The 22,827-nt window shown below is 38.4% G+C and overlaps 1 protein-coding gene across 1 annotated transcript; it reads right to left on the reverse strand.

Moving 5' to 3' along the window:
- Positions 1–2,739: 2,739 nt before the first annotated feature.
- On the reverse strand, positions 2,740–18,597 carry CDC5 (cell division cycle 5). The gene is made up of 4 exons (XM_089137032.1): positions 18,074–18,597; positions 15,629–17,356; positions 4,870–5,151; positions 2,740–4,583 (listed from the first exon to the last, which is right to left on the reverse strand). The coding sequence occupies exons 1-4, from the start codon at positions 18,248–18,250 to the stop codon at positions 3,375–3,377; spliced, it is 3,396 nt and encodes a 1,131-aa protein (XP_088993158.1). The 5' UTR covers positions 18,251–18,597; the 3' UTR covers positions 2,740–3,374.
- Positions 18,598–22,827: the final 4,230 nt, after the last annotated feature.

Below are 22,827 nucleotides of genomic sequence, written 5' to 3' on the forward strand. Positions count from 1 at the left end.
GTGGGCCCCTCCTAAATCTAGGATAAAGATGGGTGGATGCTCGTAGGTGGGCCCTCTTAAATCTATATTAGAGAGGGGGAATCCGAATCATCACCCCGTCAGGGAGCACCTCAACGCCTTTACCACCACAAATTCGGTGGGACCTACAAGTAAAAATAAAAAAAATTAAAAAAATCCTATCCCCCAACCCCTGGGGTCCCCCTGTATTTATGGTGGTAAAGCCAATACGGTATCGATAATTTTGTACCATACCGTACCGTACCACATTTCAAACCGTCCAACAATAATCATATCGTACCATATAAATTCGGTACGGTATGAAAACGGTATTTTAAAAACGGTTTGGAACGGTTTTGGTATGAAATCGGTACGACAATAACTGAACGGTTTGGTATATAGTACGGTATGAATTCGGTATAAAATCATATCACTTTGCTAATGAACCTTAATTTAGAAGGGCAGTCCAATAGATGAGAAAAAGAAGAGATCGATTAAGCCAAATAACAGCCAGAGGAAACATACCCTTAAAATAGCCTGAAGGACATGGATGAGACAAAAAATGGAAACAACGTTAGTTATTCTGGAATTCAAAGTTGCCTACATGTTTGTTTGTTATGTTCTATACAAGACAACATTTTTTAGACTTCCAGTATAACGAAACACCCATGTAAATTTCATACTTGAAATGCTTGGAAAATTGCAAATACAAATGAAATGCTATGCTTTCTTGGCTCTTGCTGCTAGAAGGTCAATGGTTATTAGGCAAATAGGCAACTTGTTTGGTGGGGAAACAAATAATAGAAATGCAGCCCCAAATTAGCACAAGTTTTTTAGAGACTAACTGATTAAGATCTACAAAAATGGAAGAACCATCTATTACAACTATAGTCCTTTAGCACATTGGTTATTCATCTATTAGGGTTTAAAGGTTAAACTAAAATTACAAAACTAACCTTAAAAACGGTATTTGGTACGGTTCGGTATTCGGTAATTCGGTAAGGTATACGGTATGTACCAACGGTATACCATCTAAAACCATAACTGTACCGTATCAAACTCCAAAAAACGGTTTCGGTGCATACCATACCGAATTTGAATCGGTATGGTACGATGCGGTTTTAAACGGTATGGTTAAACGGTTTCGATACCGTATCAACACCCTTAAGCTGACCCAGACTCATAGAGGGGATCCACCCTGATGGTCCATATCCTTTACAATTTTCCACCCCCAATACTTCCTCATAATTCTTACCTAGGATTGGAGTTCGACTTGAGACTGCACGATTAATGCGCAAAACTGTGCTATGAATGGTTGAGGTCGAGCATTTGCAGCAAGTGTTGCCAAGCAATTTCCCTAGGATTATGATATGTAGAAGATAATTATTCAACGGTTACAATTAAAACCCAACTAAGAATTAAAATCTAATGAATCCCTAAAATTTCTCCCAATTTCCTCCCTTTTCTTTTCCTAGGAAAAAAAATCATCTGCTATACACAATAGTGCACATGGATGCCAAACAATAGGCTGAAATTTAAAAGTATGATTTTAAATTTAAAAAATCTAAAATAGGTTTGTAATTTTGTTGCTTTTTCAGCCTATTGTTTGGCATCTATGGACACTGTTGTCTATTGTGCATAGCTCTTGCTATGCACAGCAAAGGATGTCTTTTGAGGCTTAATTTTAGAGATTTGTTAGATTCAGTTCCTAACTGGGTTCTAATTATGATCATTGGATAATTAACTACCACGTGTCACAATCCTAGATATGAATTACTAAAAATTATAAAGGGGGTTGAGAATTGTGAAGAATGTAGATTTGATAGAAATGTGTGAGAGGTAGCATAATCCTCTATCATGACAATGAGAAGACTTATAGCCATATTCTTGGTTCTAGCAACAAGTTACAAATGCAACTCATGTGTTTGTAAACAATTTGTTTAAACATTTTTTGTGCTTGCCACTGTTACTTTCAAATACAGAAAGCCATATTTATCTTTTACTGAATTTTATTATAAATTAAAAACAAAGACTGAAGACATGATTAAAAATCATACTTTGGAAATCCTCAAAAGACATAGATTTACACCACCTATATTTGCAAACAATTATTTTTTTCTAGTGCATGAAATCAAACAATTGTAAATGTATGTCTTTTGAGGATTGATATCTGCATGTCTGTTCATGAGTTTCAACTACACAAGACGAAGAAGAGTAAATTATACATACACGTCTTAGGTTTGCAAACAACTCTATTTTATTATATTTACACTTTTGGAGAAAAATTATACCAAGAAATTAAAAAAGAAAAACAAATTAAGAATGAGAAATGGAGAAGAAAAGTTGTGCGTTTCACCCGTTCCTTTGTGGCCGAAAATGTCAGCAATGATATCTCCCAAATTTCAACAAATAAATAAATAAACTATCTACCAACTTTCATATGGCAACACATGAATCCAACAACTGTGATATCAACAGTAGGATCAGAATTTTGATCGAAACCATCGAAATTCAACGGTCAAGATCGAAATCTCGATCAAAAATTCAAATCCAACGGTCAAAATTTCAGCTTGATGGTTTATGTGCATTACTCAAGCTTTTTCAGATATCACCATCCCAACTTCTTGTCGGCAAAATAATTATGAGTTCAAGAATCTGAATGCTCCCTGAGGCAAGAAACGCTCAGTTTTATATTTAAATAATAGGTAAAAAATTACTCATCAAAAAACCAAGGCAGCAAAATAAAAAGTTCCATACACAAAAAATATTTTTCTCTTTTAGGTAAAATCATAAAATCAAAATTTGATAATTACGAAAAGATAATCTTTCATTGCTTCCCTTCCCTCTAAATCCCATGATTTTCTGATTCAAAGCACAATCATTCCATTCAATGTTCAGGGCACTCAACCACATAGAAATTACTATTCATTTTCAAACTGCAAGCATGAAATTTTGGAGCCAGAACCATCTCATCAACATGGTCCAATAAAGAACGCAGGTTTTTGAATGCTTGCTAACATGAGAGAACCTGATCCCACCATGTATGAATTTATTAACTCCCTCATACCTCACAAGCATTTTCTTTCCACGAAGGCATCACCTCGACAGTCCAAATTTCATGTCTGAAATACAAAGAAAGTATATCACCGAATTTAACTCTCTTCCCCCCTTCTTCAACAGCAACGTTTAAGGAGCTCCTCTTCCTTGGGGGACGCTAAATAAAAATTGCAGTCACCGCCGATGATAATCTTGCCCAGAAAGAGCAAGCAAGTAATCAAGGTTGATGCCTTCATCAGTCCTCAGAAACCATCAAATGGCGCACAGTGAGCTATAATATAGTATGTTTTCCTTGGAAAGATATCATTACACGAGAACCCTCATCGGTCATTTGACACTAGTGCTGTCTGCTCAGTTTCGTTGAGAGTAGCCACAGTTTCAGCAGGCTTCTGGCTGAGATCTCCATCATCTGAAGCAGACACTGGATCTTTGCTATCCACAATTGCATTTACACCAACTGCTTCTGTGGTCTTTGCCATTGGGGCATCATCTGATTTAACCACATAATCTTCACTGGTGGAAACAAGCTTGAAATCCCCATTACCATAACCATCATTTGTCGTCTCCTGAAAACCTTCATCTGGTTTCCCTGCTGTAGCAGTATGATGTAATTCCTGCATACCTTCAAAACTCTTGCTGGCGCCATCAGCTAGCTGGTCACATCGGTCAGCCATCATATTGATACTTTGTACACCAACAGAACTTGAAAGAGGAACACCATTGTCAACAAATTCTTCCATAGGTGTAATATGGCTTTGGGATGCAACACCAACTGGCTGTTGAGTATCATTTGGAACAGGGGCTTCATTCCCATTAATCAGCAAAACCTCATCAGCATGCTTTGTATTTGGATGAATTGGCTGCTCTAGAGCAGCATCAATTTGCTCAACAGGAGGCCCATCATGTTGATGGTCAACTGAAGAGGTCTCATTCACTAGCATTGATGCAGTAGATTCTGTGCCTGGCATGATGGTTTGATCCACAGGCTTTGGCAACTCAAAACCACTAGGCTCATGCTGAATTACGTCTATATCCATGCCTGTATGCGACTGCTCAATGCCATCCGCCTCTTTTGGACTTGGATGACATGGTTGTTCCGAAGTTGTTTCAACTTGCTCAACAGGAGCTCCAACATGTTCGTCAGCTAAAATAGAAGTCTCACTCACTTCCATAGAAGCTACAGGTTGATTAGATTCTGTATCTGGCATGTCAGTTTGACTCTCAGACTCCAACCTCTCAATAGCACGATTCTTAGCTGCAATTTCTTCCTCTTCCTGTGCTTGTAATCTGTATTCTTCTAGAAGCCTTTGCATCCTATCTTTTTCTGCAATTAGATTCTCATAGCGCCTTTGTAGAGTTTTCTCCAGCTCCTGCTGCTCCTTTACTTCCTCCAAGAATCTGTTGACCCTGTTAACTGCAGCCAACTGCTCCTGCTTTTGCAAAGCTTCAAAGCATTTAACTTCTGTACCAGCAGTGTCCATCTGCTTGTAGGTGGCCTCAATTTGAGACCAAAGTTTACCAGCCCGCAACTGCACACACAAATTAGAACCCAACCACTCAGTAACCCATGAATTTTAAAAGCTTCTGAAGAGAACCAACAAGATACATATAATATGCTGGTAACAAATTTATTTTGACAACCAAGAAAAAGGATGAGAAAAGACCTTTAGAATAATATACAAATGCTGGTCACAGAAGCAGCTAATTCATTTTAACGAAGTACCAAGTAGCAGTAATCAACAGTAGACAAAATTGCAGCTGTGATAAAGACCACGATAACAGTAGCAACAATTTAGCAGGCATTTTTCACCATACCTGATGTCCATGAGTAAGAAGTTTTATCTTCTGCTCGAGGCGTTGTGCCATCTTAGCTTCATCATCCATTTTCTTTTTGACATTTTCAAATTCATCCTGCATTGCAGCAAGTTTCTCCATGTTTCCGGCAACACTGGAGAGACCATAAGCATTTCGTGTGGGGAAAAACATCAAATCTTTGAGAGATGTCTGGTGTGCTTCAACAAACTCATTGAAGGACTCATTTTCATGCCCCATCGCCACGCTGAGAAACTGAACCTCATCCTGTATAAATGAATCAGCCTGCAAAATTGTCGAGAATATTAAGAGGTGCCGTTTCGGAAGAGCAGCTCAATAAATATGTTCATTCAATTCTGATAATTTCCAAGACATGGACAGAAGCTATCAGAGGTTCACAATAACCTATGAACCAACCAACCAGCCTGAATCAGCTGATCTTTTCAGAGCCCAGGCTGTGCTTGGGACAGATAAGCAACCAAATCAAGGCCAGAAGGGCTATATTAACAGCTTCGGAAGCAAGCCCAACATAAAGCTTGATGTCAAAAATACATCCTGGTAACAAGGTTACTCCAGATGGTGGCCAGGTATCCACGATGCCAAGGACGCACAACCAAAGGGGGGGCAAAAAAAAAAAAAACAAAAACCCTACCCCCAAAAAAAAAAATTTTTTTTTTGAGAGGCAATAAGATCCAAAATATGGGTTAACAACAACAAAGCATATTCCAACTTAATGGGGTTGCTCACATCGTGCAGGTAAAGCACCATATCAGGATACTCTTCTTTGGGATTGTAATCCACCCAACTTATTCGACCTAAAGAATGGGTACATGAGTTGCATACGAAAATAGGTTATTTGATTAATTTAATCTTGTCTCAGAGGTCATATGACCACTTAAAAGTCACATGACTTGACTTGAATTAGCTGGGTCAATTTAAGTTACAGGTCTCTTGCATCTTTAATTAGCTTATTAAGAATTCATTTCCTCTTTAAGATAGAATTGGTCAGTTCCAAGTGTGGATGGGACCTTAGTTTGTAAAGGTTATTAGCCCTTATTAATCCACCATCATGAAAGGAATAGAATAAACTTGAAAATTCAAATTCTACATTGAGCAAACTTGGCTGATGCCTTCTTTGTGAGAGACTGTTATCAATTGTATAAAGTCCAGAAAATTGATTGTGTTGGGTGTTCCCCAGGTGGTTGAAGTCCAAGAGAAATTAAGAATGGATTAAAAACTTGCAAGATATCCCGTTATTTTGAAAAAGCTAGACAAGAACAACTCATGAAATATCTCAGCCAACTTGAGATTTCGACTTGGACCAGATTTAACCCCAGCTCGATCAAGTTCACGCATTTTTCTGTTGGAAGTTCATTTTTTCAAGATTCTCATCAAAAAATTTGGAGTTGCCCATGAAGATGATCGCTACCATACATAGCCTCTGTCTACGCCAATCTAGCCTTACTTTAAAGCACACCCTAGAGGATCTGAATCAAACATTTCTAATGCTTATTGAAGTTGTTTTACATGAAATGTAAGATTAGATTACTTTTATGAATAAATTATGTGTAGAATAGAATATTTTAGACTTCTAGCTCATCATAGAGTTTACAACCTATGCTCCGAAATCAAACTCTAATTTAGACTTCTTTTTCTTCATTAACTCAATAATGTCATTGTGTTCAAAAGGTCTATAAGAGGTTACATACCAAGTTCCATTCCCTTTCACCCCAACCCCCCAAGCTGGTCAAAAGTAAAACTAAAAATAAAAACTAGTCTGCTGAAATCTCAGTTTTCAGAGGCAGCAAGTTGGACCTCAAATTCTAGTTCATGAAACAAGACTGGGTGTGGTAGGTGCTTAAAATCCTAGTTCCTTTCTTGGCTGTGGAATCAGCCTTTGAAGGTGTATCTACAATACAAGATGATGTCTTGGAAAAACTGTCTCTTGATAAGAATATCCAATCATCTTTTCCCCCATCATCCTACTGTTTTTGTTACAACGTTTACAAAAAGGCCATAGGAGACCCAACCCTGGAAAACCATTCATCTTTCAATTCCAGCATTTCCACCCCCATCAGAATCCTTCCATATTTTGATGGTTTTACCCCACAGCAACCCATGCACTCAATCCAACTTACAACCCCACCCATGATACCCACCACTAAAACCCTAAATTTGAATCTTCACAACGTTCTCCCAGGAAGCCCACTTTTCATATATTATTACATTCTAACCATAAGTTTTGCTGAGCATGGTGGGAGATCTCGCGAGATATCTCAGTTTTTACGTAAACCGAGACGAGATCGAGATCAAGATCTGCGAAATGGGATATCTCGCTTGAGATCTCGCCATATCTCGCCCCAGATCTTGCCATATCTCGCTAGAGCTCTCAATTTTTGCCCCACCCCATTTTTTGCGGATTTCAGCCAAATTTTCACTTGCTACTACTCTTAGCACATCTACAACATCAAAGGAAGCTCAATCATTCTCTACTTGTCCTATGAACTTATGTGTTAATGACTTATATAGAACTTCTAACAATTGTATAATTTTATCATTCTATTCTCAAAAATCAAGATTGAAATACTCAAATGGATGGAATCTTGATGACATTTAAGTTATTTGATGTATTTGATACATTTGCTTTTCATTTATATGCTTTAATGGTTTTATATTACATGTTATATAACCTTGCATTCTCTAATCCTACAACATTTCGGTTTCACACTATGGGTAGACTTAGAAATCATACTTAGGAGTATTTTCTCACAAATTCAAGGCCACTAGTGTGTTCAAAAGGGCCTTAAATAGGTTAGATACCAAGTTTTGGCCCAACTGGGACACTAAAACCCACCGAGATGGGCTACCGAGTTGACGCCCAAAAAATGGCATATCTCGACCGAGATGGTCGAGGTCTCGGTTTTTCATGGTAGCGAGATCTTCTACCATGTTGCTGAGTGTTAAATAGCATAACCCTTTTCCTCCTACTAGAGTCCCCCATCCAAAGCCCAGCCCCAAATTCCATCCATAAACCCTAGAATCCTAAATATTGGTTTTTAGTAAACCCTAATGCCTTTTTTTTCTCTCTCTCAAATAAGAGTTTGGACCTTGCCGGCACAAGCCCTCTGCTTCCATCACAAATCTCAATAAACAAGTCATTCGAATCACCAAACAAAGTATGCTAGAGTGGGTCAATCTCCCACCATGCATAACATAACATAAGGATTTAGGAGGGGGAAAAGAAAGAAAAAAAAAGAGTAGACTTTTTAGGGTACATGGGGAAAAAAACTGATGCCAATCCAAGTTAGATATTAAGAATGTATGTAACTACCAGATTTAAGGGTAGTCTCAGCAATACAGGAAAAATAAGTCCAATTATTTTTGAAGCGGTGCTATAGAGAGAGGACAAAAGGTACTATTACGAAAGGGGGAAAGAGATGAGACTCCTTAAAAAGTGGATCTGAAATTTAAAGGAAATCAAGAAAAAGAGAGACAAAATGAGAGGTAATTCAGAGACACCATGTCTAAGGAGAGAGAAGAAAGACTCTCATTACAAAATTGAGAGGATGGAGACAAAATCCAGCTAAATCGTCAATTTCCAAGCAAATAATCAATTCATTAACAGAGATCCAAAGTAACTATATATAGAAAACAAAAACCAGAAGTAAACTCTGCTAGAGACTATTTAACTTTTCTAACAGGTCGAAACTATCTTGTAAAACTTGAACATCCTCTAGATAAACTAAGCAACTAAAACGGACACTGGACATCCTGAAACCAGCTAATAATGCAATAAATGGGTTCCATGCAATTTTATCCATAAAATTAATCCTAGGGCCGGCACATGGAACCCAAAATGGACCAAAATAAAGTATCAAGAGACCCAATCCAACAATCTAAACTGCATCGTTTAGGCTTTGGGAAATGTAAACAAATATCCTTTATAAGAAATAATTAAAGCAGTAGATGAAACTAGATTGCCACCCCTGAAGGAGAATATTTGTCAGCCACTCCTTATGTCCAGATTCAAACCCCATGCATATAGAGAAAGCAGCTCTTCCTAGTAGAATCCTCTTCACCAATTGGGCCCAAGAATAAATGTTTACAAGAGTTAAGTTGCCCATAGGTTGATTCAATTAAGTGCCTTAAAATACAATTACTTATTCAAAACTTAATATCCAAGAATAACCACCTCCCACCTCCAAAACACAAACACCAAAACAAAGCAAAACTTCTTACCACAAACAAGAGAGAAACATAACTATCATTTTTTTCCGCAAGTAAAAGCATGGTTAAGTTCATTTCTTTCCGAGAATAAATCACACTGGCATTGTCCTTAAGATTTAGGAGATTAAATGACGTGAAACCTACAAGTAATGGACAGTAAGAAATGTAAAAAGAAATAATAACTATGTAACTATGAAACAAAAAATAGAAATACATCCACCATGAACACACAAGGTTTGAACATCAATTCACGTGGAAAAGAACCATTCTGCCCAAACCCCAAACATGTTTGTACCATTACTCTATATAGGCATTACCAGATCCCAGTTGTCCCTAAATGAATTTCAACTTCTTCATTCTAAGAAAAAGAATTCCTAACATAAGTAATCCCAAACTAGCAACCATACAGTGTATTTGATGAGTATCATTAAAAAAAGAAAAAGGGGGGAAAGAGAGAGAGAGAGAGAGGAAGCCAATGCAACAGCAAGGTTGCTCTTTAGTGTCCCAAGTGGTCATGGATTTGAATATGGAAAAATGCTCTCAGAGAAAGAAGGGTTATGAACCTCCCAACCAAATAAAAGAAGGTTGATGTGAACATAGATTCCCCCCCCCCCCACACACACACACACACCAAACCCTAAAGTGGGCACCGAGGCCCAAACCCTATTACAAGGGTATTTTTGGTATTTTACACCCTATTTTACTGCTGGAATATACATTTCACAATTTTGGCCTTATTAGAAGAGTCCCAGCCCATTTTAAATTCTTATTTGAGTTGTGTATGAATAGGATTCCATTAGTCAAGTTGAAGATAGACTCCTTTACAAGAAGAGTTCCTATCCTTTAACTGGAATTTATCAGTGGCTCTGGTTTGCTTAGGTAAGGAGTCTTTTCCTAAAGAGGACTCTTATAGATAAATCAGTCTTTTCATTCAAGAAGAATTATTTTATTTAGATGGTTGTTTATAAATTGTAAAAGGGTATCCTAACTTAAAAAGGAAACCCTAGTTAAGTTATTCTCTAAGTCTAGTTAAGTCAAGATAGAGTCTCTCAGTATGAGTTAAGTGCTTCTTCTTTTTTTCTTTTCTTTTTTTAAATGTAACGCTATAAATAAGCCAACTTATGATTGTAATTTTGGTCTGCATTAAATAAAAGATTGAATATTGCTTGTGGGAAACAAGCCAGGGTTCTCTTTGGGAGGGCCTTGGCGGATTTTTAGCTCTTTAGATTCAACTACAGCAGTAATTCTTCAAGTTCCAGCAACCAGTCTCATCTTCAACAGCAGCCATCTTAAACCAGCAGCAGCTTCCAAGTATACGCAGACCCAGCCCCTTCCCCAGCATCCTACCTCCATCACACCCCTCCCTCGGCCTTTCCTCTCTAGCGCAAACCCTAGGATCCACCCCACAATTGCAGCCCCCTCTCTCCCCTTCCCCTTTAAGTACAGCAGCATCCCAACCCTCCCCCACCTCCCCCACCTCAAATCACCCCCTAACCCTCCCCTGTTCAGCACAACCCCAGCAGACCCTTCCCCTTGCTGCCGCATCTCAACAGCAGCTACAACTCCCCTAAACCTGCGACACCTCCCAGCAGCTACAACTCCCCTAAACCTGCAACACCACCCAGCCACTCCCCCACCTCTCCCTAACCCTGTGGCCTTCCCATCCCCTCCCTTCTACCTATCGAACCCCTCCCACCCTCTTCTCTGACTTGTGGCAACAGTAGAACAGCTAAAAGAAAAGAAAAGAAAAGAGAGAAAAAGGAAAGAAGAAAAAAGAAAGGAAACGACTCAAAGGAGCTGCCCAAGATTTTCAGTTCCTTGAATTGCTCTCCCGACAAAGTTTTCCTAATTTCCTTTCAACCCATACCCATCATAAAATCCCTTTTTCAACTCAATTGTGTTTCTTTATTTTCCTTTCAATTTCTATCTACATAGGATCCCATAAGATTCTTGGACTTATTTGCTGGAAGATTCTGGGTGAATCCTTAATTTAGGGAATCTTTCCAAGAAACCCCGACCCTAGAATTGGATTCACGTCAAAGGTACTCAGAAAGTATACTCCAAGTGGAACTTCATATCTAATTGGACATTCTAAAAAGAATCACGTGACAAATTGATATCCCATTAGTAAATCAGTCAAGCTATTTAAATATATCCCAGACTTGCAGTGGCATGATCTCATTATGAATGCAACTAACTTATCCAGCAGCACCAAAATGAAATAAAACAGGAAAGTCTTCACCACCCAAATGTAATCCCCGAAAAATCAATCAAAATAACCCTTCCTCCAATACAATACTTAATGCAGCTCAACCAAGGGATCAGCTGGTGGCGATGGAGTTGCAAGGGTAGGAATTAAAAGAAACTGCAAGGATAAAGAATAAAGGGAACAGCAAGAAGAAGGAAGGGATAAGTCATGGGGAATAGAGAGAGGGTACAGAACGGACAATAAAGAGGCAAAAACCTCCACATTAACTGAATCAAACTAGCTTTTCATTCCATAAATTTGAGCAGCAAGAACCCTCTTTATAAAGATCAAAACTGAATTTAAAACTCCACAACCAAATATGCAATCACCTCTTCAAGTTACAAACATCATGATTCAAAATTTGCTATAGAAGACTCCAAACAACATAAATAGTGACTAACATTAAGAATGAAATGCTTAATAAAAATGGACGCATCTGAACTTACCTAACAGCATCATATGGGACCACGATTTTAATCTAAATACTTAATCATGTGTACAGAACAATGATCCCATATGGACTCATAGCAAAAGTTTGCTACATCAATAAACCCATAAATCCCCAAGGTACACAAAAACCAACCATGGACAAACATAACTTCTGCAACAGGGCCAGGCTATGTGAGGCTATTGAAAACCCAGGCCTAGCCCCAAGTCACAAGAACTCAGCCCAAGGCCAGCCTTCCACAGGGCAAGGAAACCTAATCCCAGGCCTAACCCTGTCAGACTAGGATTGACCATGATTAATCATTATCCATGTACATACAAGGGTATCATAACCCGGGCCGGACCAAACCTCCACACTCACTCAAACCAATAATAAAAAATAAAAATAACAATAAAACCCAATACTAACCTTCCTTTTGATTTATAGGTCAAATTTAAAATTTTACTTTCCAGTTTGTTCTTGGCCTGGGCCAATCCTTTTACTAAAACAGCCAACAAATAATGAACAAACACGACCAAACCAAATTGGTTACCCAACGATTACATACTCCAAAACTCTCCACCCTGTGTTCTAACGTAGATAAGAAAAAAGAAATGCAACACCCACAAAGCAGAAACAAAGCAATAAAAGTAAGCAAAATATGGCATATAATTTAAAAAGATCTATTTCAGAATCCAACAGTGGTCAGGTAGTGCTAGTATTTGGAACGAATACACCCCTCACCACGAAAGTTAATCTTTCAAACGAAAAGGCAGATCTAACGGTTGAATCTTTAGAAAATAGGATATCAAGGAAACAGAGTTCAACAACTGAACAGGGAAAAGGATAACAATAAAAGATGAAGTCAATCCGAGGACTGATTCCTTCAATAGACTACAATCTCAGTTTGACTACCAGCATCCAGAATTAGAACTAGCTGGACAGTGAACTCAAATCAAAAACTCATTAATATGCAGCGAAGAACCACCAAAGACTGATAGGAAAGATAGACGAGAGCTAACAAATCGTAGGAACCAATGGATAACAAGACAAAAACCAAAACCGCGGCCCCCAACCCCCAAAAAAAAAAAAAAAAAAAAAAAAAGAGAGAGGAGAAGAAGAAGAAGAAGAAGAAGAAAGGAGAGACAGAGAAAGAGTGGGGCTGGTTTCTGTACAGGAAATAAGCAGAAAGTTTTATGGCAAAATAGGATAGAATAATAAAGAAGATTCCAAATGAATGTGAGAGCACGCCTGAAGGAGCCACAGTAGAGGGGGTTTACCTGCTAGAAAAATCTGATAGCATCAACAGAAGGGAGAAAAATGAGAAGAGACAGTAAGGAAGCAGATGTCATAAACAGGTTTTACCACCATCGCTCCAATGGACTACATCACCTTGGTTGGTGACTGATCCACAGCAGAGCATCACCCTCATGGAGCCAGAATTATCAAACAACTCAAATTGTGAACTTTAGTAGCCCAACCTCTTCATTATAATAAGAAATGGAGCATATTACAAGGAAAAGACACTCCTAACTGTGTGGAGTATCTTAACTGCAAAGTAAATAAAAACAATTATGATGGGAGTAGAACAAAACCCAGAAATAGAGACTCCTACCTAACTTATTCATTGTCTATCAAATATGATGAAGTAGAAGCTAAATACTAAAAAATCAAAAAGATCTTTGCATCCACAAGCCCTCCCCATGCAAGCTGGTGTCAAAAACTTCTAAATTCTAACAAATCCTTTTCCACTTAATGGCCTATGGGACCCACAAAATGTCTCCATCTCCAGCTGTTGGTAAGTTGGTAGACAGCTAGAGAAGGGGAAAACATGTGGAGCATTACCAAAATCTCAAACTTAACCTTATGTTGACCCAAAACCCAACCATTTGAACTGCCTGTTCTAGATCAGATCCCAGTCTGTTAGCTCCCAGTTGATCACCTATCAATGGAGAGCTACATCACATCTAACCTACCCATTTTCTCAACGGCCTCTACAGACCAGACAAGCAATAATCAAAGTTTCCATGCTGGAAATCCCTTTGGTCTGTAAAACCAAAAGAGGTCAATTACTCAAACAAAACTCCTTAGCAACCAGTGTATTAAAAAAAATCAGCTGTTCTTTTTTCTAGATGGAGAAATAAGGTTGAATTTACAATTAGCATCAATCGAAAGCAGGTGAAAATAAAATGAATAAGTGCAATGTGTAAAATTCCAGCTCAAAGCATAGAACTAGACCTGTAAATGGATAGCTGAAATATGCCTCCAAATTCGCATTCGTATTTGTTTAAGGGTGTCCCTATCCGAAATTTTTCTTACCGGAAAAAATCCGTATCCGTCCGCTAAGCAACCGGATTCGGATTTGGATAATTGCTTATCGGATCAGATAATATCCGGATAAAAATTTATTCTGATAGAGTAAAGTATTCAACATTTTTTTCCTTTGAAAATGGATGATAATCGGATTCGGAAACCGGTATATTGGTAATTGGAAATCATCCGGTTAGAGTAAAGTACTAAATACTTTTCTCTAGAAAATGGGTTAATGATCGGATTCGGAAACCGGTAATTGGTAATCGGAAATTGGAAATCGGAAATAAAAAATAAAAAATAACAACCACCAATTAATAATCGGATAGTTTATCAGATCGGATTATTATCGGATATCCAATAAAGTTTCGGATGCGAATTCAAATGCCTTCTCTAAATTTCTGGCAGATTCGGATTCGGATACGGTTTTGCTAATCGGATTCTGATACTAGTGTATCTGAGCCGAATCCAATCCATTTACAAGTCTACATAGAACTGGTACCACATACACCCAACAAAAAAAGGGTGAAAGAAGAGAAGTCTAAATGCATACCAGCCATGGTTGTCAAAGCATCCGCCTATGCGTGCCTAGGTGCCTAGGTGGCAAGGCGGTTTTTCAACCGCCTTGTTTTGAATCGCTTAATTGACGCCCAAACTACAAAGGAACTCTAAGGCCCAAAGACACATAGGACCGTCAGCAACAGAATTTGAAGCATGAGCCATACTCAAAACATCGACAATCAATGAATCAGTAAATACCTAGGGCGGACGCTTTGACAACAAGGGTTTGATGAGATGAACTTATGTTTGTGTTTTTTTTTTTTTAATAATTTTTCATAATTATGATTCTTAAATGCTTTTTTTTTTTTTTTGGATGAATGTGACTATTGAATATTTGTTTAGCTTATTATAGAAAGTAGTTGTATTGAAAAGTAGTTTAAAAGTAGTTGTATTGAAAATTTTTTACCCAACTGCTTTGGTTCCCTTATTGCCACCTAGGCGCCGCTTTGTGACCTAATCGCCCAGGCGGAGCCCCAATAACTTTGGTCACCTTGCCGCCTTGACAACCATGATCCCATCCATCCCATGCAATTTGTTCCCACTTCCCACTAATTTATCAAACAGAACAGAACAGGTTATGCTCTTTATTTTCTTCTACTTTTTACTTTTTTGTTCCTCTTGTTCCTTTTTTTTTGGGTTGAGGGGTGATAAGCAAGCTATGCATACATGAAAGTCATCACATTTTAATTTCCAAAATAAATGAAACAATGCACTTCTTCCAACTCCCAATATATCAAGAAAGAAAGGAAAAAAAAAGAAGGGAGAATTGAAGCCAAAAGAGCCCCAGCTTCTGTAAGAAACATTAACCTGGGATATAAAGAAGCTAAAATAGAGCAAACATCAACGTACATAACTTTCAACACAGTAAGAAAAAAGAATATGTATTGGCACTTAAAGTGATCAGGTAAAATTATGTTATCAAACAATACATGATAAATAACACAGTGCATACCTCACATAGACTTTAAATTAGGGGGGAGGATGCATACCTCTTTCAACTCATCTTCTGCAAAGTCTTCTATTTCTGGGACTATAACAGCAGGTTTTCCACTTGAAGCACGCTTGACTCCTTTCTTTTTCTCTTTCTCAACTTTTTCGTCAAGGGGAAACTTGGCATTATCATGTTCCAATAAATTCAGGAGTTCCTTCCTTATCATTTCATCAGCCTGCTCAATTGAAGTGGGAGGGACAAAAGAACTCTTGTCTTCATCAGCTCTCATCAATGATTTCTTAACAAGTTCCAATGAAGCAGCAGGAGGTCTAGGCAATTCCCTTTGAAGCACTTTTGATCTTTTCCGAAGTAATGCCTGCTGCCTTGCCTCCTCCTCTGCCTTCTCTCTTGCCATTCTATCTGACATATCTTCCTCGATCTTACCTTCTGGCTCTTCATTTTCTTCTGGAGGCGGCTGGATGACTATTTGATATTCATTTTTTGGCTGTGGAAGATTGGTTAAACCAGAACGCAAGTTACTTCTCAGCTCAGCTTGCCTACGGAGTTCAAGCTTTGCATTATCAAGCATATCTATTTCATTTATACCCAGCTCATCTCTGATAGGGGTTCCTTTTGGAGTCATTCCAAAGGAGTACCCATCCCTCGATGGAGTCAAGCCAATTCTTGGAGTAAGACCCATGGGTCCAGGTGTTGTTGACAAAGGAGTAGACATTGGGTTCGGAGTTTGAATCTCCCTTCTTTTAGGAGTAACACCTGAAAAATCCGATGGGTGCAATTCAGGATTTTCCCCACCAAATAATGGTGTCTGCGACTCCCTTAACCTTGCAAGGTTTTCAGCTTCCATCATAACAGCATCACCCTTCCCAGCGGGTGTTCTCTGAGGGGTTCGGAATGGAGTCATTCCATGCCGTGGTGTCTGAGCATGATTTGCTAGAAGAGCTCGAGTAGCACTACTTCCTTCTGCAAGCTCCTCACTCCCTGTGATAAGGTCACTTGCATAACCCATCTTCGCAATTTCTTCCAATTCATGATCCGAAATCTGTGGCGCAGGAAGCATCAGTTTTGATCTCTTCCTGACTGTTTCAGGATCATTAAGCTTGTTGACTTGTAATATAGCAGAAGGGCCATCCTGCCTCTGTGCAATTTTGTTTTTTGCAGCATCCTGCTTTCTTAATTGAGCTTCTAAGTCAACCCTCCTTTTCCCCTCAAGTTCTTCAATAGTTGTCGGAAACTTAGGTTGTTCCACCACTCTTTCTTCATCTGCAACATCATAGAAACCTGGCGGTGGTTTCTTCTCAAAGGGTATCTCAGCATTGTAGTCTATGCCCTTCCTTTTCCTTTTCCTATGTCTATTGTCAATGCCAGCTGCCTTTAATTCCCTCCGTTTCTGCAAAGAAGCAAGCCTTCTGGCCTCTTCAAGCTGTTTCTCCCTTGCTTTCCTCTTTGCCTTCTTTCCCCTGGTATTTGCTAAGCGAGCCCTTGCTTCTGATAGCATTTCCTTTTCATCCTCATCCATATCAACAGGGTCTGGACGTGCAGGCTTGGATTCTGGATTTGGATCAATCTCACCAGGTCGCAATTTCCTTGGGTCATCACTGGGTTCATAATTTTCATCCTTGACACAGGCAGCATCAAGTAATTTCTCATAACGCTCGAGGCACTGAGACGGAGTTCGGCCCACAATAGGGGCAATTGTTCTCCACTGTGTGGGCATGAGTTTAGCAAGATGCAGCAGCTTCTCATCTTCTTCTCTGGTCCACTCAGTCTGAACATTGATGGGAACTGAGTGATCAGTTTCAAGGTTGAGGAAAAGGACTAAAACATGCAGCTCGAGAACAGGAAGAGAAGAAATGGGGTAGCCAGGACAGCATAATTAAAACAATTAAAACAAGAAATTCAAATAATAAGACTAACAATGCATCCATATTGAACACACCATGATCACCAAACCAAATGAACCAGAGAATATAAAGGAACCTTGAGAACATCCAAAGGGCCAGCCATCTTTTTTTTTTTCCTTTGTCAGTCTTTTTTTTTTTTTTTTTTTTTTTTAAAGCAAAAAAGGGTATAAATAAATCTTTCAATCAACTTCTCTTGTAAGTCATGAACACATTCTGGACAAACTGGACTTTTGGATAGTATTAATCAAGCAATTAGCAAGTAAAAACCAAGATTTAAACCGGAACGCAAATTATTACAGAACTTCTAAACAAATAGTTAAACAGATTTCCATTCCACACCCCGTCGAGGGAGAATAACCCTGAAAACCGATCCTGTGAAAATCAGGAAATGGATAGAAAACATCACACAGCAAATGAAAAAGACAAGATTAAACGATCAACCGTTTCAAGAGTTTCTGTTCACCCAGAGATAACTGCTCTTATGGCAATGAGACAGCTATAGATTTCAAATGTTTTTGTTCCCTGAAAGGAAAGTCTTCCTGTCGCACGGAGACAATTATAAAGATTAAACGAACACTAACCTTTTTAATGGATGGATCGAGCCACTCATACCAACGAGCCTTGCACTGCTTCGCCGACTTGCGGACAAGAAGCGAAGAAATCCGAGCCCATTGATTCTTTCCATATTTCATAACAGCCGCTTTAAGGATCTCATCTTCCGTGTTCTTCCAGACACCACCCTTTATCATAATCCTCATCTTGACTCTTTGTTGTTTCGCTCCGCTTCTTGTTTAATGAATATAGATGCAGAATTTATAGATCAGGTTACGGAACTTCGAATACCTTTTTCAGCTCGGGAAGAAGAAAATGAGACCCAATCGAGGGTTTATCCAGACCAGCGCTCTATGCAACTCGGTAGACCTAGCGAAGATCAAAGCTACCTTCCTCTTTCGCTCCAAAATCACCTGTTTACAGGGCGCTCTGCAACTCTATCCCCTCACTCGTAGGGTTTGTAGTGTTCCCCGCTGCAAAAATCCTAAAGCCTTTGCGAAGCCAAAAGAATGAAACGTTGCGAGTATATCCTCTGCACCGCTTACGCCGGTGTGTAACCAATTATTTCAACGGGTGTCAAGTATATGCTCTCTCCGACTTTTCTATTGGCGACTCACTGAACCGGCAACGGAGACATAGCATATGAGTCGAGCCCAATCCATTCTGGGACCGGTTCGCTCATCGAACCATAACACCGGTTAGGGTTTGAAATCCGTACAGGATTGTTGAACGACATGTTCAGTTATGGGAAAATCAGGTTTTTTTTTTTTTAAAGTGATTATTTCTGTTTTTGGTAAAGAGCCATTCCGAAAAAGACTAGACCAGCTAAGGAGGTATCTTCTCTCAGCCAAGTAGTGGAATTTTGCCCAATTATGGTTATATTAAGTGATAAGGCTTTACGTGCGAGTCCAGATCCTCACCCATCAGGGGAGCACAGACTGCTCCCGACGGCTACCCAACCACACAAACACGTGAGGCCCACAGTGAAAATTTGGAAAAGAAAAAAATTTCAAAAAGTGTTTTTCACCTGTGGATCCCACGTATTTGTGTGGTTGGGAAGCCGTCGGAAAATAGTCTGTGCTCCCCAACGGGGTGAGGATCCAAACTCTTTCTGTGCTAGGGTATTCGCAATACAATTGGCTTTCCGATAAACAAAAGTAAAAATACATGACAAGAAAAAGGAAAACAAATGCTGAATATCAAAGAGTTGTACTACCAATTTGGTAGAGATTGTAGTTTGACACTTTTGAAAAAGCTATACCTCCACCACATTATCAAACTCCTCCTCTATGGGGTCTAAGCCTTCTACTTTGCCTTCAAGCAAACCTTAAAGAATGACCAAGGCTTCCAAAGGATTCACATCCTCTGTAATTCATTTCCCTAGAATTCCCTCCTAGGATTGTGTCACGTGGCATTTAAGTAATCTAATGGTTACTCAATTCAAACTAAATTTAAATTTTATTTAAACCCACCCATAAATTTGAATTTTATTTAAACTCTAGTTTGTTGGGTGATCGTTGGATTACTTAAATTCCACGTGGCACAATCCTAGGAGGGAATTGTAGGGAAATGAATTACAGAGGACGTGAATCCACTCCGAAACCTCAACATCGTAAAATTCTACCTGTAAATATGTTGCCAATAATAGCTCCACTTTCTATTTAATGATTAATACCACCCACTCCTTGAATTATTTTGAGATAAGTAGGAGTGTCAATAAAACTGTATTATTTGGCCTAAACACTCCTTGCGCCCAAGCTAATTTTTAAACCCAAAGGGCGGGCTTGGATTATAAAATAATGAGCCCTGAGAGCTTCTGCCCAACCCAAACCTACCTTATGTTAGTTAAGTTCAATTGAAGTTGCAGTTAAAAAACTATTTAATACTATAATAATATATCAATGGAGTGTTGTTTAGTTGGTAAAACACATAGCTTGCAACAAAGATTTCATGGGTTAGATTCTACTTGGTGGCAATAATATCATTCATTTTGATTCCCACTAAAAGTTAGTGTCAAGGCCAAGTTGGATCAAGTGCTGTCAAGGTTGGGGATTTTCAAACCCTAACAGAGTTGGGTTGGGTTTGGATTTCAATTTTAGGCTCTAAGGTAGGGATAGGATTCAAAGGTGGCCCGGGCCGAGCCGTTGACACCCCTATAAGATAACGCAACATCACAATTGATTTCGTAGGAGTTCCTACCGGGGAATCCACCATACTTCCCTGGAGGACCCTGTTGCTCTCCTTCACACAGGGCAAAACCTTTTTTTTTCTAATGCCAAAAATTCTGATGTTGCATTTTGCCTCCCACTGGCTGCCGTTACAGCTCTGAAAATCTTGAATCCGAAGAGAAGAAAATGACCAAAGGTCCTCAACAAGATAAAATCCTTCTACTCCAGGTTCGTCGGAGGAAACAAATTTTAGAAGTCTTATTGCTTTTCCCTTCTTTTTATTTTTTCTCTTTTATTCTTTTATTTTTAACGGGGTAGGGAGGTAAAGGTTTGTACTGCCATATCCTAAAAATATCCTCGAGCAATTAAAAGTAGGGTAATTTTCATCTGGACCCCTGAGGTTTGATCCATGTCACTTTTAGTCCAATTTAAGTTTCCTTTTGCATATGGCTCCCCTCTGGTTTTAAGAAATGATTAAATAAGGACAATCTTAACAGAAACCGTTAGTTTAATACATTTTGTGACAAAAATACCCTTGTGTCATTTGAATTTTTTTATTTTTATTTTTAATCTACTAAATAGATGCTAAAATAAATAAATGAAAAGCCTTATCAAACTATTTTCCTCGCAAAAATAGCAGAGTTGAAAATAAAACGGAATATGAACAGTTGCTTCTGCAAGTTCACAACCAAAGGAAGAAGACCAATAGTTTGCTTCAAATCCATCACTTTGCGAAGAGCCCATTTGGAAGCGGCATACAGAGAAGAATCTGAAGGGGGTTCTTCATAGAGCTTAGGCAACAAATGTTTAAGAACCTTAGAGAGAACGTCTGCTTTAGCTTCCTTGTCAATAATCAGAGTATCACTCGACACTCCTCCATAGCAGTGAGCACAAAACTTCTTCACTTTTGAGTCACCCATTTCAAAAGGATCTGTAGTATTCTGATAAAACGAACTTAAGATGAGTGGCAACGGAGTCGAGCAAAAGGTGCAGAAAGGTAGTAAAGTCGCCGGATTAGATAAGTTCAGGCGGTTCTCCGGCAGTGAAAACATGAGGAGGAGACAAGAAAAAGAGAAGGCCGATACGCTCGTGCACTTAATTTCTTGTGTTCTCAAGTAAACAATCTCAGTTGGTAGGGTTCTACCTGTTTCGTAAATGCTGGTTTCTAGGTCAACTTAATGGTTCAGTTAGTTATATAGATCCTTAGATAGAAGTAGGAAGTGTTTTACTGTTTCCGTAAATGCTAGCTAGCAATTTGAGTTATGGTTTGATGGTTTCATCGTTTATAGATCAGTTTGGAAAGACTTTACTGTAATGCTTTGTTTTATGGAATGGTCATGTAATTCCATGTAATCATTAATCTAAGTCCTTTTTCGAATTTCAGTTCTGAACCATACCATCAATCTTGGCTCTCAAGGATCCTAAATTAGTTTGTATTGTATAGAATTTTGATCGAGTCATTGGACAGGCAGTGCCATTTTGAGTTTATTTGAAATAGAATCGGTGGTTGTCTATCTCACACAAAGGGAGAAGACGATTAATTTCTGACCCTTTTCCTGTGTAATAGAATTCGTCAGTGCTTACGCTAATCTTTCGTGCTTTTTTTTTTTATATATTTTTATTTAGCCTTTTCTTTTCTTGAGGGTTGAGCGTCGACACCCAACAATGAAGAGTCCAGTGATGGATTTGAAGACTGTTGGTCTTCTTCCTTCAGTTGTGAACTTGCGAAGCAACCGTTCCGTATTCCGTTTTGTTTTCAAACTATGCTATTTTTGCAATGAAAATAGTTTGATAAGGCTTTTCATTTATTTATTTTGATATCTATTTAGTAGATTAAAACTAAAATAAATAAATAAATTCAAAGGACACAAGGATATTTTTGTCATAAAATTTATTAAACTAACAGTTTCAGTTAAGATTGTCCTTATTTAATTATTTCTTAAAACCACAGGGGAGCCATATGCAAAAGGAAACTTAAATTGAATTAAAAGTGACATGGACCAAACCTCAGGGGGTCCAGATGAAAATTACCCTTAAAAGTATCATCACGAAACACCAGTATTGTTAGAATCAAGATCTATTTTATATTAAACAAAATTCAAGCGATCATAGAGTTTGATTTCAAACTATTTTGGGAAAATGAGTTGATTAGTTGTTTTTAGGTTTCCTTGCAAAAATAACCACTAAATGTTTTACTTTACAAAATTAGCCAAAACTAAATTTGCATTTACAAAACTAGTCAAAATATTGATTTTTTACCTTTTTGGACATTTTTACCCCTAAAACTGATTACATCGAGCGGAAAAATCACTATTTTGTCCAAAAGGGTAAAGTCATTATTTTTTCATACATTTTGGACATTTTCACCCTTATGCCGGTATGATCAATTTTAGTGTTAAAAATGTCCAAAGAGGTGAAATCGACTAGCTTTGTAAATGCAAATTCAGTTTTAGCTAATTTTGTAAAATAAAATATTGAGTGCTTATTTTTGTAAGGGGAAACCTAAAAGCAGCTAATCACGTAATTTTCCCAACTTTGTTCTCTATCTCTTCTCTTGGATATCACAATTGAACGAGAGTTGAATGGCATAATTGAATATAATAACTGATTTAATA

This window comes from Hakea prostrata, chromosome 10, assembly GCF_041222555.1.
Source record: "Hakea prostrata isolate BN-2017 chromosome 10, UWA_Hpros_2, whole genome shotgun sequence".
Classification (NCBI taxonomy): Eukaryota; Viridiplantae; Streptophyta; class Magnoliopsida; order Proteales; family Proteaceae; genus Hakea; species Hakea prostrata.

What these genes read in the sequence shown, in the direction of transcription:
- CDC5 (XM_089137032.1), bottom strand. Translation starts at nt 18,250, where the DNA reads ATGAGGATTATGATAAAGGGTGGTGTCTGGAAGAACACGGAAGATGAG. An exon ending in TCGATCCATCCATTAAAAAG is followed by an intron (nt 17,357 to 18,073) that starts GTTAGTGTTCGT and finishes ATCAATGTTCAG; the next exon opens with ACTGAGTGGACCAGAGAAGA. An exon ending in TTCTTACTCATGGACATCAG is followed by an intron (nt 4,584 to 4,869) that starts GTATGGTGAAAA and finishes TTGTGTGTGCAG; the next exon opens with TTGCGGGCTGGTAAACTTTG.